General features: G+C 37.9%; 1 protein-coding gene across 2 annotated transcripts in view; it reads right to left on the bottom strand.

The window, feature by feature from the left end:
- The window catches only part of sf3a3 (splicing factor 3a, subunit 3), a 48,605-nt gene that overhangs the window by 30,528 nt on the left and 789 nt on the right, over positions 1-17,288 (bottom strand). For both annotated transcript variants that reach the window (XM_086062788.1, XM_086062789.1), the window contains exons 3-9: positions 9,997-10,049; positions 4,844-4,949; positions 4,686-4,758; positions 1,657-1,748; positions 1,484-1,566; positions 1,198-1,336; positions 1,046-1,114 (exon numbers count right to left, since the gene is read on the bottom strand). In XM_086062788.1, the coding sequence (XP_085918914.1) occupies positions 1,046-1,114; positions 1,198-1,336; positions 1,484-1,566; positions 1,657-1,748; positions 4,686-4,758; positions 4,844-4,949; positions 9,997-10,049 (615 nt within the window). The remainder of the gene's footprint in view (positions 1-1,045; positions 1,115-1,197; positions 1,337-1,483; positions 1,567-1,656; positions 1,749-4,685; positions 4,759-4,843; positions 4,950-9,996; positions 10,050-17,288) is intronic.

Genomic DNA, 17,288 nt, shown 5'->3' with positions numbered 1-17,288 from the left:
ACACAACGGCCAAGCTCAAATCTCCTATCGACTCATTAAAAGGCCTAATCTAACAGTGGTCAACAGCCATCGTTTCATTAAGTGAAATGCATTAAATAAAAAATGTGTACACAATCTTGCTAACACATTCATGGTGCAAGTGGGGGCAATTAAAATGGTTTTAAGTATTAAGAGATTTTTTCTGTCATTTTGCTTTTTATGCAAATTAATGTTGGTGACAATTGCTATGATTAGCTATTAGACAGGAAATGCAATCAGTTGTTATTTTAGTTTCCTCCTCCAGTAACCTGCCTTTGTACATATTTTTGTTCTATTTCATTAAAAAGTATCAAAACAAAAATCAAAGTTCAGTTAATTGTCAAAGACAAGGTTCTAGGTGAATTCAATGAACAAATTTGAATTAATAAACGAGCACATCACTCTTATCTAATGGGGTGTAATGCAGTTTGTCCGACTGGAATTGCCGTAGCGTGACATCAGCGGCCAGCGGAGATCTTCACCCAGAGGAGGAATGATTTGCATTTGCAAGCTAACAGCCAATCAGTCATCTCCATTTTACACACTTTAACTGATGGCACATCAATTGAAACCATGTCTATAAGGCACAATGACTCTTACTTCTTCACAATGATAAAACCTGCATTTTACTTTGATATGTTCCTGCTTGTATTTTTAATATGTTTGGAATTGTATTTAATGAAACCATGACGGTAATTGGTCTCACAAACAATGACTTTGTTATGCAGTGTGCCGTTTCTACAACTAGATGTCAGTAATGCCTGTTGTTCCATGCAAGCCTGACGTTAAGGTTAAGTTTGAAAAAAAAAAAAAGGGGGGCATTCCGTCAACGACGGATGCCATGGCGGACGCCCATTTCACTGAGGGAATGACAAATGATGGATTGACAATTACAATGCCGTTCGGCTTGAAATATTGGCGGATTGACAATGACGATTGACGAACGCTCAACATTCATTGATGCGCCCACCTCTGGTAATTACATGTTTCTTTTCTATGTATTTGTTTTTTTTGCTTTTTTTTTTACCTCCCAAGACGAAAAAGCTGAGAGGTCCAGATGAGCTCCAGCATGTGTCAAAGCACTACTCGTCTCTTTCTATGATCAAAAAAGGCAATTAAAATAACCATTACTGATCAGATTAACATACAAACTAACCTAAACCAATAAAGAAGACCTACAGGCCAGCCCGGAAACGTGCCACTCTCCCACTTTTTCTCGAAGTCCAACAGCACTTTGTCATACAGGTCATTCTGGTCAAGCAGAGGTTTGACCCGATCTGTGTAGTCCTGCAGATATTCAAGCAACATCTCCAAATACCTGCACATAGACATACAAATATGGTCCATGTTCCAAATTTTTTTTTTTATCCTTTGTGTAGGTGAGTGATGGCTTCATTTTGCATATGGATAATTTTAAGTATTGAAGTTCTGTTCATTTTTAGCACAGTTTTAGTACAATACTCACTTTTTGTATTCTGCATTCTTTCTGTCTTTGGGGATGTCAAACAGCTGGTCAAATGATGACAGGTAAGTGATATACTCAAGTTTCTATTGAAGGAAGTGTATATACATGTACAGGTTAATAATGAGCACAAGTTTGACTAATGCTATATAAGGAAGTATGAATAAAGAAAGCACCTCGGCTGCCTTCAGATTGATGTACTTCAGGTAACAGTCATGGAGGTCAAGGTAGCGGCCATATCCTTCCTCATCCGTGAATTCCACTAGGTCTGTTTGAATTGTCACAATATTATTAAAATAAATAAACACTTCTAATACATTTCGGTCAAGGTAGCGGCCATATCCTTCCTCATCCGTGAATTCCACTAGGTCTGTTTGAATTGTCACAATATTATTAAAATAAATAAACACTTCTAATACATTTCATTTTTTATATGGGTGTAACAACAAAACTGATTTGAATCAGAAAATCTATTTGACTTAAAAGTTAGTGCATCAAATCGAAACAATTGAATCATAAAATATAATGTGATATGTATTGGCTTGTCTTTCATTGGAGAGATAGAATCCCCTCCAAAAGTATTGGAATGGCTAGTCAATTAATTTATTTTGTTGTAAACAGAAGACATTTGGGTTTTAAAACAAAGACGAAAATGAGGCAAACGTTCATGATACGAGCTTTTATTTAATGTATTTACAATCTAGGTGTGTTAAACAACTCAAAAACTATGGTGTATAACTTAAAAACAATTGGCATCAGTTATATACAGATTTCCGCTATTTGCGGGCCTGACCTAAATAGCGGGGCTCAACTGTAAATATATTGCCCCAAAAAATAACATGAATGCAAATAAAACACGACAAGACTTTCACCCGTATGAGTTCCGGGCATGTTATATTTAACAGTTTTGCATTTGTATTGTTCCCAGAATGCATTGTGTGGCGTTAATGAAGTTATAGGACGTTAATCCATGTCATATCTGTTTGTGTTACCAATAGCTGAATGTGTGTTGTATTCAGCACGTTTAGGTTTGATTTATGTTGGTCTATGTTTTTATTATTTTTCAACAAAGAGTAACTTAGGGTGTGTGTAAAATAATGACATCCAGCTCAATTCCGTATACAAGTTCCATTGCTCATCTGAGCATTGCTTGTGAAAATACAAATTTATATATTTAAATTTTTGCCATCTGATTAACTCTTTGACCGCCATAAACGTTATATAACATTTAGTAAAAACCTACGGAGGGGCGCCGAGGACGTTAAAAGACGTTCACTATGTTTTTTTGGGGGTTTTTTGGAAACGGGTGGAGGAAAGCCTTGGGCAGCTGTGCTGAAAGTATCAAGCAGATCTAGTTAGTAAAATGACTCGTTTTGGCCCCTAGATGGCAGCGATGACTCTTTGGACAAGATTGGATGGGCCGCCCACCGTGGGCGTCAGTAGAAGACGTGAGGCGGAGCTAGAGTGTTGAGGGGACAATGGCTGATGATGCAACAATGGCTGATGAAGCAACAATGGCGACCGGTTGCAAGCAGCTCACGCTTGAGCATTTTTTTCAAAGACGGAAAGCATCGATCAATACTAAAAAGCGCTTGATGTCAACGATGATGATGATGATGATGGTGACTCCAAGCTTGACGCCAAAGTTGGAAGCCTTGACGCGACCGTTATGATCACGTAGTAAGCCTCACCGGCTAGCGACACTAACGCCGGAAAACGCGCAGCACAACCGACCGGGTACTTCTGCACAAGCGGACATTCGATCGGACGATGGAGAGTAGTCGAAAAGCATCGACCAATGCACATTGATGATGATGATGATGGTCACTCCCGAGGTTGACGCCGAAGTTGGAAGCATTGACGCGGCCGTTATTCTCAGTCATAAAGCCTCACCGGCTAGCGCTGCTAACGCCGGAAAACGCGGAGCTGCACAAGCGGACATTCGATCGGACAATGAAGAGTACCCCGAGTCCAATGCATATTCATCGGAGGAGCGGGTACAGTCGGATCACGGAGAAGACACTGGTTCTGGACTACGATGCCACCATGAATGGAGTGGATAAGATGGGTCAGAACATGAAGGACATGAGGAAGCCACACGTAACCCCACCGTAACGTAACCGTAACATGATCCTGATAGTTGACGTGTTGGCAACACACACTGCAGTATATACTTGCTATTCCCCGGAAAAACCGTCCGGCAAGAAAGTGCACGCGAAGGGGCAATCGCAGTGAAACTAGTCATGTTGCGTCTCCTTGCACGCAGGGGACTGTTACACAAAAAGAAAAACTGTCGTTGAAACATCCACATAATTGTTAATAGTACCAGAGTTGCACACATTTGTAAATAGTTAGCCAAATTGTTGTCAAATTGTTACACTGTTGAATGTAAATAAACGTATTTTGCTATCAAAAAACACCTTTTCATTCTTAAGTGTTTTATAGAAGTAAAGCACTATTTAGGTGTTTGTGGCATCATTCAAGGACAAAAAGAAGTGTAAAATTCACTAGAGTGCATGAAATAATATCGTTTCACTAAAAGCTTGATTTCTCCGTATTTTGGTCCAAAACAAGCGCATTTGGATCAAACTAACCATTTTCTATTGTTGATTACTAAAGAACGGAATAAGGTAGAAACAAACTTTTTTTTTATGATGAAACATGAGAGTTCAATCTTTCATTCGGTAGTATGTGTGTTTCCATACATTTTCTGTGGACCTTGAAAGATCAGTCAAAATGCTCAAATCGGCTGGCACTCACAGCATCCCTTTTCTGAAAACGTCTGGCAGTCAAAGAGTTAATTGGCCGGAGTGTTTTTTTTTATTATTATTTTTTTATAAACTTTACATGATTATCTCGCGGGCCGAATTAAATCCCTTTGTGGGCCTGATCCGTTTGACACCCCTGCTTTAAAATATTACAACAAAATCAAGACTGGCATTTGTATTTAAAAAAATGTTGACGCCAATATCTCCCCCCCTCCCCCCATTTTTTTGCTGAAAATTAATATCGGCTCCAAATACCGGCCTCCTTAACTTCTAATAATAAGCATCGGTATCGGCCTTGGAAAAAAACATAGCGGTCTATCGATATTTAAAACTTTCTTTTATTTCCTTTGTTGTACATATTTTGTACATATTTTGAACTAACCAGGTAAATTTATCATGCAGTTGAAAATGTTTACATTATAGGCCGCAAGACTTACTCTGAGCTTCATCACTAGGGTTGTCTCTGGCTTTCATCAGCTCTTCAAACTCTGCCGACATTGGAATGGAAATCTACAGGGATACAAACCATGGCAATTCATTGAAAAAGCATTTAAATTTTAGTTAAATTTAATGTCTACAATAATGGATCACTTACTTCATTTGGGTGCTTCCTGTGAAACTCCTTAATCTGTTTAAGTCTGTTGTAGAACTCTGCAAATTCATTGGGCCCCGAGATGGCAGCAAGCTCATCCCTCCTCATTCTGTCAAAATACAGAGAGCATGAATATTGAACTCAACACTTAAAATAAGAATATACCGGTAGCTATATACAGTGTTGGGCAAGTTACTTCCAAAATGTAACATATTTCATATTACTAGTTACTTGCATTTAAAAGTAATAAGTTTCTTTACAATATTATTGTGTGTGTAGAGTAATGAGTTACCGGTAGTTTTTTAAAACTTTTTCTTCCCTTTTAAAAAAAAATAATTTTTTTAAACCGAGAATTCATTTATTCATGATTTTCCGATTTTAAAAAGAAAATGAAAAATTTGCAACCATAGCTGGTAAAGTTAACTTGTAATGAGGACCTATATACAGGGCTTAAAGAAAAAAAACTCCTGAGCCTGAACTTGATTTTGTTTATATTGCAGATGTGTTCCTCTTAACAACGCAATGTATTTTTTTTGTAAACTTGTATGCAAAGAATAGTGATAGATGAAGTATAATTGACAACAGGATAGTTGATGGAAGTGTATAATAAAAGCACAAATATCTATGCTACGTTCACACTGCAGCCCAATTCTGATTTATTTATTTTTTTGCCCATATGCGAACCCTGTCTGATGTTTTCCCCCATGCAATGTAAACAATAGGCTACAATTCCAATTTCTTGTCTTCTTTATAAAATCGGATATGTATGTGATGAGTCTGCAATATGAACGCAAAGTAACATTGTCATATTTATATTTGTCTTTAATTCAATTCCATTTGAAACATTAAGCATTAATGACATCTGTGGCAGGCCGCCAGATGGTCCATTTATTCCGCGAAGCAATGACGTGACGTCAGCTTTAGTAGATGTCTTGAACGTACGTCGCCTCATTTCCTCAAAACATTTCTACCTTTTCCTGTCTCACCACTCTGGCGATATGAGAGCTTTAGAGCAGGGGTGGCCAAGTTTGGTCCTCGAGAGCCACTATCCAGCCTGTTTTCCATGTTTCTCTCTACTAACACACCTGATTCATGATCAGGATCGTTATCAGGCTTCTGCAAAGCTTGCTGATAAGCTGATCATTAGATTCAGCTGTGCTGAAGGAGGAGACATGGAAAACAGGCTGGATAGTGGCTCTTGAGGACCGAACTTGGCCACCCCTGCTTTAGCGTGATGTCATCAGCCACTGGAAATCTTCCCAAGAATGCATTTTGCTCGCCAACAGGTTATCATAATTTTTCATACTGCAAGTGATTCATTCAAATCATATCTAAAAACACAATGACACTTACATTTTCATACTTTGTTTGTGCTTGTATTTTGAATGTTTGCCGTTTTATTTCGTGACACCGTCCGTGCCTGTGAGTGGTGTCACAAACGATGACCTCAGCCAGTACGAAGCTGACTATTGTGTCAATAAAACATGATGCTGTTCTCAAAGGAGGTCCCGTGTCCAGTGTTTCAATGCAATAGTAAGCAACTCTGCTCACAGATGATTGCTTTAAATTGCTCCTCCTGTTGTAATGATCTTTTTCCCATGAATACATAAGAAAAATAGAATTTTAAAGGCCAATTTGTTTTTATGTATCTTTCCGTTTTCTTGAAATTTACTGTTCACATGAATTTAAAAGTATTTTCTTACATTTATGAAACAGCTGACTTATTGTACTTTCAGACCATTCAGAATCTTTTTGATTTATATTTACAATCATTGAATTAAAATTATGAAAATATTTTCATCTCATCCTTGCTGAGGTTAATGTTGGTGTGACACTTAAGTAATTATAACGCGTGTTACTTTCATTAATGAACTAAATCATTTCACCAGTTACTGCCTCCACAAATTTTAATTTGGTATTTCATGTTTGTGGAGTTTTTATCATGCCCTTGATATTTAAGAATTAATGTTCCATAATTAATCAACATCGAATCGACTCAATATCCAGCCCTATCATCTCTATCAGATTTAGCCACTGGCTTCATTCCCTCCTTGCACTGTTTTTAAATTGTGCTAAATAAGCAAAACAAAACAATCAGTGGTGACCAAATTCGGTCCTCAAGGGCCGGAGTCCTGCAGGTTTTGGATGTTTCCCTTCTCCAACGCTCATCAGCAAGCTCTGCATAAGCCTAATAATGATCATGTTCATTGGAAACAGGTGCGTTGTAGCAGGGAACCGTCCAAAACCTGTAGGGCCTATACATATACACATACATATATATATACACACACGCACGTGTATATACACACACGCACGTGTATATACACACACGCACGTGTATATACACACACGCACGTGTATATACACACACGCACGTGTATATACACACACGTACGTGCTTACGTACGTACATACTTACATACATACGTATATACATACATACTTACGTATATACGTACATACATACGTATATACATACATACTTACGTATATACATACATACTTACGTATATACATACTTACGTATATACATACTTACGTATATACATACATACGTATATACATACATACGTACATACATACATACGTACATACATACATACGTACGTACATACATACGTACGTACATACTTACGTATACATACATACTTACGTACATACATACGTACGTACATACTTACGTACGTACATACGTACATACATACGTACATACATACGTACATACATACGTACATACATACGTACATACATACGTACATACATACGTACGTACATACATACGTATATACATACTTACGTATATACATACTTACGTATATACATACTTACGTATATACATACTTACGTATATACATACTTACGTATATACTTACGTACATACTTACGTATATACATACTTACGTACATACATACTTACGTACATACATACGTACATACATACGTACATACATACGTACATACATACATACGTACATACGTACGTACATACGTACGTACATACGTACATACATACGTACATACATACGTACGTACATACGTACGTACGTACATACATACGTACATACATACGTACGTACATACGTACGTACGTACATACGTACATACATACGTACATACATACGTACGTACGTACATACGTACATACATACGTACATACATACGTATATACATACTTACGTATATACATACGTATATACATACTTACGTATATACATACTTACGTATATACATACTTACGTATATACATACTTACGTATATACATACTTACGTATATACATACTTACGTATATACATACTTACGTATATACTTACGTATATACATACTTACGTATATACATACTTACGTATATACATACATACGTATATACATACATACGTACATACATACTTACGTACATACATACTTACGTACATACATACTTACGTACATACATACTTACGTACATACATACTTACGTATATACATACTTACGTATATACATACGTACATACATACTTACGTATATACTTACGTATATACATACGTACATACATACTTACGTATATACATACGTATATACATACGTATATACATACGTATATACTTACGTATATACATACGTATATACATACATATATACATACGTATATACATACGTATATACATACGTATATACTTACGTATATACATACGTATATACATACATATATACATACGTATATACATACATACGTATGTATATACATACGTATATACATACTTACGTATATACATACGTATATACATACTTACGTATATACTTACGTATATACATACTTACGTATATACATACTTACGTATATACATACGTATATACATACTTACGTATATATATACGTATATACATACTTATTTTAAGTGTTAAGTTAAGTTTTTGGAGCTTGGGAACGAATTAATTGCATTTACATTATTTCCTATGGGAAAAATGTTTCGGAGGTTGAACAATTTGGACTCTGAACACTTCGAAGGAACGAATTATGTTCAAACTCCGAGGTACCACTATTATTATTACGTTCCCTTTCATCTGACCATTAGCGTGGATTTTTTAACATAGAAGTGCCAAAATATGCCTTGAAAATTAAACTGCACTAAACAACTAGCCACCAGAGGGTGCTAGAACTGCACAAATGGAAATCAACCCGACTTTTTTAACAGATGTGCTGCTTTTAATATTGTGACAACGATATATTGTGGCAGTTTTAGTATCGCAATATCACAATATTGCGTTATCGTTACATCCATTTTGACGACGGCACGGGAGGAATTCGAATCGGTGTAACGAGTGACATGCTGTTAAGATATATGTTTGTAGACAATGAGGATGTTGAAAATGTATACGACTTTGTAACGGAATGGACGACGAATAATCACCAATCGATTCCCCTAGGTTATTACAACTGCGCTCCAGTGTTGAAGTTAAATATACCCGCAGGTGTGATACAGTTTAGATTTTTTTTTTATATGATCAATTTATTATAGTAAACTGAGGTTTGTGTGAACGCCATAGGTATAAGCTCTGAAATGTGTTTGGAATTATATTTCTATGTGCAAAAAAAAGAAAAAATCCTAAATCACATTTTTGTGGGGGAAAAATAGGATATTTTATTATTATTTAGAAGCCAACCCCCAAAAAATGTATTTACAATAATATGTTCTATGCAGCCTCACTAGTCTAAATACAGTATTCTGGTTAATATTGCGTTAGTGGAATATGAATTAAGCAGCAAAATCCAGCAGTTTTTAGCAATATCATTTTGTCACTTATCGAGTGAAAATGACATCACAGTTGGTCAGGGCTCAGGCAACGACCAATCACAACTCATCTTCAGTAAACAGGTGAACTATGATTGGTCGTTGCCTGAGCCCTAAGCAACTGTGATGTCATCTTCAGTCAACAGCAAGTGTCAAAATGCCTGCCCCCAGAGATGGTTAACAATGGCTGAATTTTGCTTCATAACTCATATTCCACAAATCAGAATGTCAAGACTAGTGAGGTCACATATATTATTGTCAAGAAATGTCTAAGGTTGACTTCCCCTTTAACAAAATCGCTCAGCCTTCTAATTCAGTATTCAATTACTTTTAGTAGTAATGTTTTCGTTTAGTTTTTTTTAAATGGGAAAAACAAGGACTTACCCATCTTTGTCTTCGTAAGAGTCTCTGAGATTGGCACTCACGTCCATATACCGCTACAAAAAAAGAAAGTTATCAATATTGACTTGAGCTTGTGGTTATTCAAATGTACTATCAATTGTACACACAACAAGCATTACTGCACTGCTGAAAATTTTCAGTGGGAAAATATAGTGGCAGTAGAGCTGTGTTATGTACAGGCAAGAAAACGGGTCAGGGTCAGGGAGGAAAAATGTGAGAATCACGGCCGCACTGGGACCAAAATGCCTCATCAACGGGGGGTTGATTTAGAAGACCATATAAATGTATAATAAAAAACAAAAATACATTGGTCACATTATTCTGTATAAGAAATAGATTGACAACTTCATGTAATGTGCAACAGTATACAACTTTTATGGAGTTAAATACAAGTAAACTGTTGGCGAACATCTGTATAACCTTCAGTGTTGAGAAAGTTTATTTTGTGCGCTACTACTTCAGTTTACAAATTTTAAAATGAACTAGTTTATAGTTCCGAATTGAAATTTTTCCAACTACCCGGTAAGTAAAATTACCTAGGTCATAGTTCATATTTCAAGCCTTTTGAATTAGGTACTTTGTACACATTTGGGCATTGGTGGAGCATGCATGATGTAGGAAAAATCTTTAATATTACCTTTTTGAACGGCACAATGCATCTTTAAGCATTACATTGCCCTTATCTCTTTCATTATATTTATTTCATTTTACGTTCGCAGGTCTTGGGATTTAGTGGACTAACCTGGGACCTCAGCAATTGTATTTTGTGCCATACCATATGGAAATGTGTGTTAGTGTCAGGGGTGTGAATTGCCTAGTACCTGGCGATTCAATTTGTATCACGATTCATAGATCACGATTCGATTCTGATTAATCCCGATAGGAATCTATGAATTGATTATTGCGATTTTTTAAACAAAAATTTTGAAAATACTAATCAGTAAACTTGTACATGTACACTGTAAGATTTGTATGAAAATGTATTTATTTTTCTGAAAATTCTGGCTTATAACAGCCACTGCATTTAACAAACTGGTTGCAGGCTGTTTCATATTTGAACAGCACTGAAATAAAATATTAAGGCTTAATGTTCCATTAATATAACATTCTTCCATGCTTAATATGTGAATCCTAACCCTAAGTAAGACGTTTTGTTGAATGTTCACATAAAAAATTGATGTTTAAATATCTATTCGTCTGCATATCGAATCGATTTGAGAATTGCGCGCTGTAGTATTGCGATATATTGCCGAATCTATTTTTTCTAACACCCCTAATGAATATCTGTATTTAAATTTTTGGGACCTATTAGGACCCTTTTCTTAGAGCCGGTCACATATTAATATTTTAGTACAAAACATGCTTGTCATACTCTGTCTTGTACTAAATTTAGGGTCAATTAACCATTTTAGATTAAATCCACTAGTTTGATGTCCAGCGCAGCTCGCAGAAGGCTGCTCCAACAACGTGCTAATATCTGTGGTAACTCACGCTGTCTCTGCCTCATCATCGAGCTGCGGCTTCACTTGGCCTGGGGGTGAACAAGCAGGTTCATCATCTCCAGCACCGACTTCGTGGAAAGCGTCTAATGTTTTTTGACCCATTCTCTTTAAAAGTCGATTCGGCCGCATATCGAATCGATTCGAGAATTGCGCGCTGTAATATCGCGATATATTGCCGAATCGATTTTTTTAACACCCTTAGTTAGTGTATTTGGATCATTTCCGTCCTTGAATCCTTTCAAATTGAAGCTATAAATATAACTTAAAAGGACAAGGAGAAATTAAATTAGTAAGAGAGCTCCAGTGCTCTGGAATGCCCTACCCTTCGAGGAAAGAGCCACTACCTCTGTAGAAACGTTTCAATCGCGTCTTTAGACTCATTTTCATATTCTTGCATTTGGCTTGACTTATATGGGCCTAGTGACTGCTGCTTCTTTCTTTTACTCCCTTCTCCACAGCTTGGAGTGGGAGTTAGGTGTCAATTACCAATTTGGATTCTGCTTGACGGGTTCTGCGCTGGTTGACTGAGACGAGATCCGGGGCGGACCATCACCTTGAAGTTGCCGCCATGGAGAGAGCTGCCCCGACCTACTGGGCTGGGTTTGGATGAGGACCCACTTCCCTTACCCTAACCCGCACTAGTTAATATAGCTTAGCATCGCAAACTATATAAATTGTTGCCCATTCGGCATCCATTGCAGCCTGGTCATCCTGGAAGGGGGATTACCACATTTGCTCTCCCTTCTCAATGTATCTTATTTTTCCTCTGATGTTTTTTTGTTTTGTTTTTCCTTGCCATTTTGTGGTTCGATCAGCGGATGTCGTTAATATTTGTCAACTGTGGGCATGTGAAGCCCTTTGAGACTCTTGTGTGATTAGGGGCTATATAAATAAACTTGACTTGAATTGACTTGAGTAAAGAGGGGCGCCAAAGACGTTCACTATGTTTTTTTTTTGTTTGTTTTTGGAAACTGGTGGAGGAAAGCCTTGGGCAGCTGTGCTGAAAGTATCAAGCAGATCTAGTTCGTATAATGACTCGTTTTGGCCCCTAGGTAGCAGCGATGACTCTTTGGACAAGATTGGGTGGGCATCAGTAGAAGACGTGAGGCGGAGCTAGAGTGTTGAGGGGACAATGGCTGATGAAGCAACAATGGCGACCGGTTGCAAGCAGCTCACGCTTGAGCATTTTTTTCAAAGGCGGAAAGCATCGATCAATACTAAAAAGCGCATCGATGTCGACGATGATGATGGTGACACCGAAGTTGGAAGCGTTGACACGGCCGTTATGATCACGTAGTAAAGCCTCACCGGCTAGCGATGCTAACGCCGGAAAACGCGGAGCACAACCGACCGAGCACTTCTGCACAAGCGGACATTCGATCGGACGATGGAGAGTAGTCGAAAAGCATCGACCAATGCACATTGATGGTGATGGTGATGGTGGCGGCGGCGGTGGTGGTGACTCCCGAGGTTGACGCCGAAGTTGGAAGCGTTGATGCGCGACTATAATCACGTCATAAAGCCTCACCGGCTAGCGATGCTAACACCGGAAAACGCGGAGCACAACCGAGCACTTCTGCACAAGCGGACATTCGATCGGACGATGGAGAGTACTCCGAGTCCAATGCATATTCATCGGAGGAGCGGGTACAGTCTGATCACGGAGAAGACACTGGTTCTGGACTACGATGCCACCATGAATGGAGTGGATAAGATGGATCAGAACATCTACCACCCGGTATAGGAACTGAAGGACATGAGGAAGCCAGACGTAACACCACCGTAACGTAACCGTAGCATGATCCTGATAGTAGACTTGATGGCAACACACACTGCAGTATATACTTGCTATTCCCCGGAAAAAACGGCCGGCAAGAAAGTGTAGCGTCTGCACGCGAAGAGGCAATCGCAGTGAAACTAATCTGTTGTGCAAATCCTGTTGCGTCTCCTTGCACGCAGGGGACTGTTACACAAAAAGAAAAACTGTAGTTGAAACATCCACATAATTGTAAATAGTACCACAGTTGCACACATTTGTAAATAGTTTGCCAAATTGTTGTGTCAAATTGTTACACTGTTGAATGTAAATAAACATATTTTGCTATCAAAAAACACTTTTTCATTCTTGGTGGTAGTGTTTTATAGAAGTAAAGCACTATTTAGGTGTTTGTGGCATCATTCATGGACAAAAAGAAGTGTAAAATTCACTAGAGTGCATGAAATAATATCGTTTCACTAAAAGCTTGATTTCTCCGTATTTTGGTCCAAAACAAGCGCATTTGGGTGAAACTAACCATTTTCTATTGTTGATTACTAAAGAACGGAATAAGGTAGAAACAAACTTTTTTTTTCTGATGAAACATGAGAGTCCAATCTTTCATTAGGTAGTATGTGTGTTTCCATAGTCCAAACAGAAAATTTTCTGTGGACCTTGAAAGATCAGTCAAAATGCTTAAATCAGCTGGCACTCACAGCATCCCTTTTCTGAAAACGTCTGGCAGTCAAAGAGTTAACCAGTTTTCACAGATAGGGAAAAAATTGTGCCTGCTAGTAGTTTTATTTGTTGTGGCTATTTTAGTATGTGTTTCCACAGCGTTTGTGTGTGAATAATATATTAAGTCGATGCTCATTTCCTGTTTAAATGGGATCGCCCAATCACTTTAGCATTAGCGCTAGCGATGTTATATAAATGAATAAAGTTTTGTATATACGTAAATATACGTGTGTAATTCTTCCATGTTGGGTTTTCAATTTTGCAGTAAACTCCAATTGGGGTTACTACTGGGGTTGAAACTTGCAGAGTTGCCAGTGCTGTACTTTTGACCTAACCGCTACTGTTCATTCAATTCAAAGTTTTTTTTTACTTTAAAAAACCATTTCAAATAAGTGTTCAGAAGTGTTTTTGAGAATGAATAATCAACCTAAATATAATCGCTAGATTAGTTGAAAAATCTCAATAGATCAGGAGGAAAACAATCGTTTGGGAAAGCCCTAATTAGATTAGATAAAAAAAGATCAAATCAGATAGATAGATAAGATAATATCTCAAAACCTTGTGTGAGCATTGCTCAAATGTGCCCTTTTGTTAATTCAGAGTACCCCAAAAGGAGCACAGTGCTTACAAAGAAAGAAAACAGCTCAAGCATGAGCTGCTCCGAGCTGCTGAATGCTATATAACTTTAAAAATGGGCTGCGTTTTAATGCAAGCGGATCGCATTGCGGGTCTCCTTCTCGAAAAATACACACATGCAAACACACACTGTTTAGACAGATTCACTATGGAAAAGCTTTTCTTTTTGCGGTAATTTTAAATGGCTTACCTTAACTAAAATCCTGCGTCACATTGGAGCCAAAAGTAGAGTACTGATAGTTTACTGCGCATTTTGCTGCTCTAAATAGTAAGTAAGTCATACTAGGGGTGTTAGAAAAAATTTGATTCTGCAATATATCGCAATATTACAGCACGCAATTCTCGAATCGATTCAATATGCGGCCGAATCGATTTTCAAACACCAATTTTTTAATGAAAATATTCAACAAAACGTCTTGCTTAGGATTAGGATTCACACATTAAGCATGGAAGAATGTTATATTAATGGAACATTAAGCCTTAATATTTTATTTCAGCGCTGTTCAAACATGAAACAGCCTGCAACCAGTTTGTTAAATGCAGTGGCTCAGTTATAAGCCTGAATTTTCAGATAAATAAATACATTTTCATACAAATCTTAAAGCGTACATGTACATGTTTACTGATTAGTGTATTTTCTAAATTTGAGAAAAATAAATAAATAAATAAAAATATCGCAATAATCAATTCATAGATTTGTATCGGGATTAATCGGTATCGAATCGAATCGTGACATATGAATCGTGATACGAATTGAATCGCCAGGTACTAGGCAATTCACACCCTTTTACTACACTATAACTTACACAAGACTAGGGACTTCCTTCTACTTCCATTTGATGGTTGTCAAATACTTTTGGTTCATCAAGCACCCCCTTCTTTAGCATAGATACCTATGGCTATGAAGAAAGCCACTGGCGGTAATGCACGACGACTTCTTTCTTATCACGGTTGGCAGGTGTGTTTGGTGCATTACCGCCACCTTATAAAACGGAGTGCATGAATGTGGCAGTAATTAAACTGTACATTAAATTTAATAAAAAGCGAAAGACTGAACACGAAAAAAAACCAAAAGAAGTAAGGTAAGAAAATTGACATAAAAACACAAAATGTGGATGCATAATAATAATAATAATAATAATAATAATGTCTGTGTCTTTTATGTCAATTTATTTTCATTTATTTATTAACCACTGGAACCTTAGCATAAAAACCGTCACAGGAATGTGAATGTCATGATTTGCAGAGTGTTTTTGCCACTTTATTTACATAGCACTGTACAGTATTATTAATTTTTTTGATCAGGTCATGTTCAATAAAATATACATGATTAATGTAACTGCATTGGATTCAATTATAAATGTAAATATTAATATTTTTATTACTGCACCAAGTAAGAGAAAGATGTCTGCACTATTTGCAAGTCTTCCAAATAAAAGTAAAATTGGTACTGCATGGAAATCTGTATCGATACCCAGCCCTAGCCCTAACAAAAACAAGCGGTTCCTAAACACAAAAATAAACAATTTATGAACGCATATGATGCCGTGGAATGAGTAATAGCAGGTGCATCAAGTTAAATGGAGTGACAACATTTTCCGAGGGAAAGAGAAAGGCCACGTCTGGGGCAATTTGACTGGCATCTGCAACATGGTGGGCCTGCCGTGCCCCGTAATGTTGCGTTGGACTTGGGGCGCAGGCCGTGTTGGGGTGGGGGGCGCTCCTGGCTCCTGGGTTTGCTCTCCGGCCGGTGGCCTCTGTGGGTTGTGCCTTGGCGCTGCCGTGGCTTGGGGGGGCCCTAGGGGGTTGTGCTTGCTCTGTCCTGGCCGGGGTCAACGGCTCCGTTCTTTGGTGGAGGTTTTCATGCATGCCAGATCCACCACACCAGCATCCATCGAAATTCAAACACAATCTGCTTCTTCCTCTGGCCGTTGATGTCTGTGGATCTCACTCTGCTTCATCTATCCTTCCTTCCTTCCTTCCCTCAGTCTTTCCCTTTGTCTCCCTAATTTGTTGGAATTTAGATGTTTCTGGGGTTGGTGAAAGATCCTGGTTGGTAACCCGGTGGGTAGTAGGTGATGTCTGGTCGGTGCTGGATTTCACTTCCCTATTTTTTCTTTGATCCTTCCTCGGGTCTCCTGACAACCTCACGACTCTAGCTGGATTCTGAAGTATTTGGTTTATGTGAACGGTATGGGATTTTTAATAGGTTTTAGGTGAATTAATGACTAGACACTCACACGCATGCACATACACACATACATAAAAAAGGAAAAGAGAAAAGAAAAGAGAGAGCAACGATGATGACATGTCGAATCGGTAAGATTACCGAATGAACAATACTAAGTTCTCTCTAAAAGAAAGAAAGAAAAAAAGGATGCATTTTGTTTCCTGACTGTAAAATAAACACATAAAGAAGATCAGATAACGGCTCGTTCTCCGTTTTTCAATTTTAAACGAGAAACGGCTCATTCCCGTTCAATGAGAGTCAGCAACACTGCCTCCACGTGGATGGAGGAGGAATGGGCCTTAGACGCATGAATATCTGAGGACTTGTGTGTGTGAATCTCTGTAACAGAGTGATGTTTGTCTCAAAAATAAATGTGCATGCGCGACAATCCACAAACTCATATTCTACAATT

The sequence above is a fragment of the Leptonotus elevatus genome, chromosome 19, assembly GCF_054856555.1.
Source record: "Leptonotus elevatus isolate MCC_2025b chromosome 19, RoL_Lele_1.0, whole genome shotgun sequence".
Lineage (NCBI taxonomy): Eukaryota > Metazoa > Chordata > Actinopteri > Syngnathiformes > Syngnathidae > Leptonotus > Leptonotus elevatus.
The sequence above is the reverse complement of the archived record's forward strand: the minus strand, read 5'-3'. Positions and strand labels throughout refer to the sequence as shown.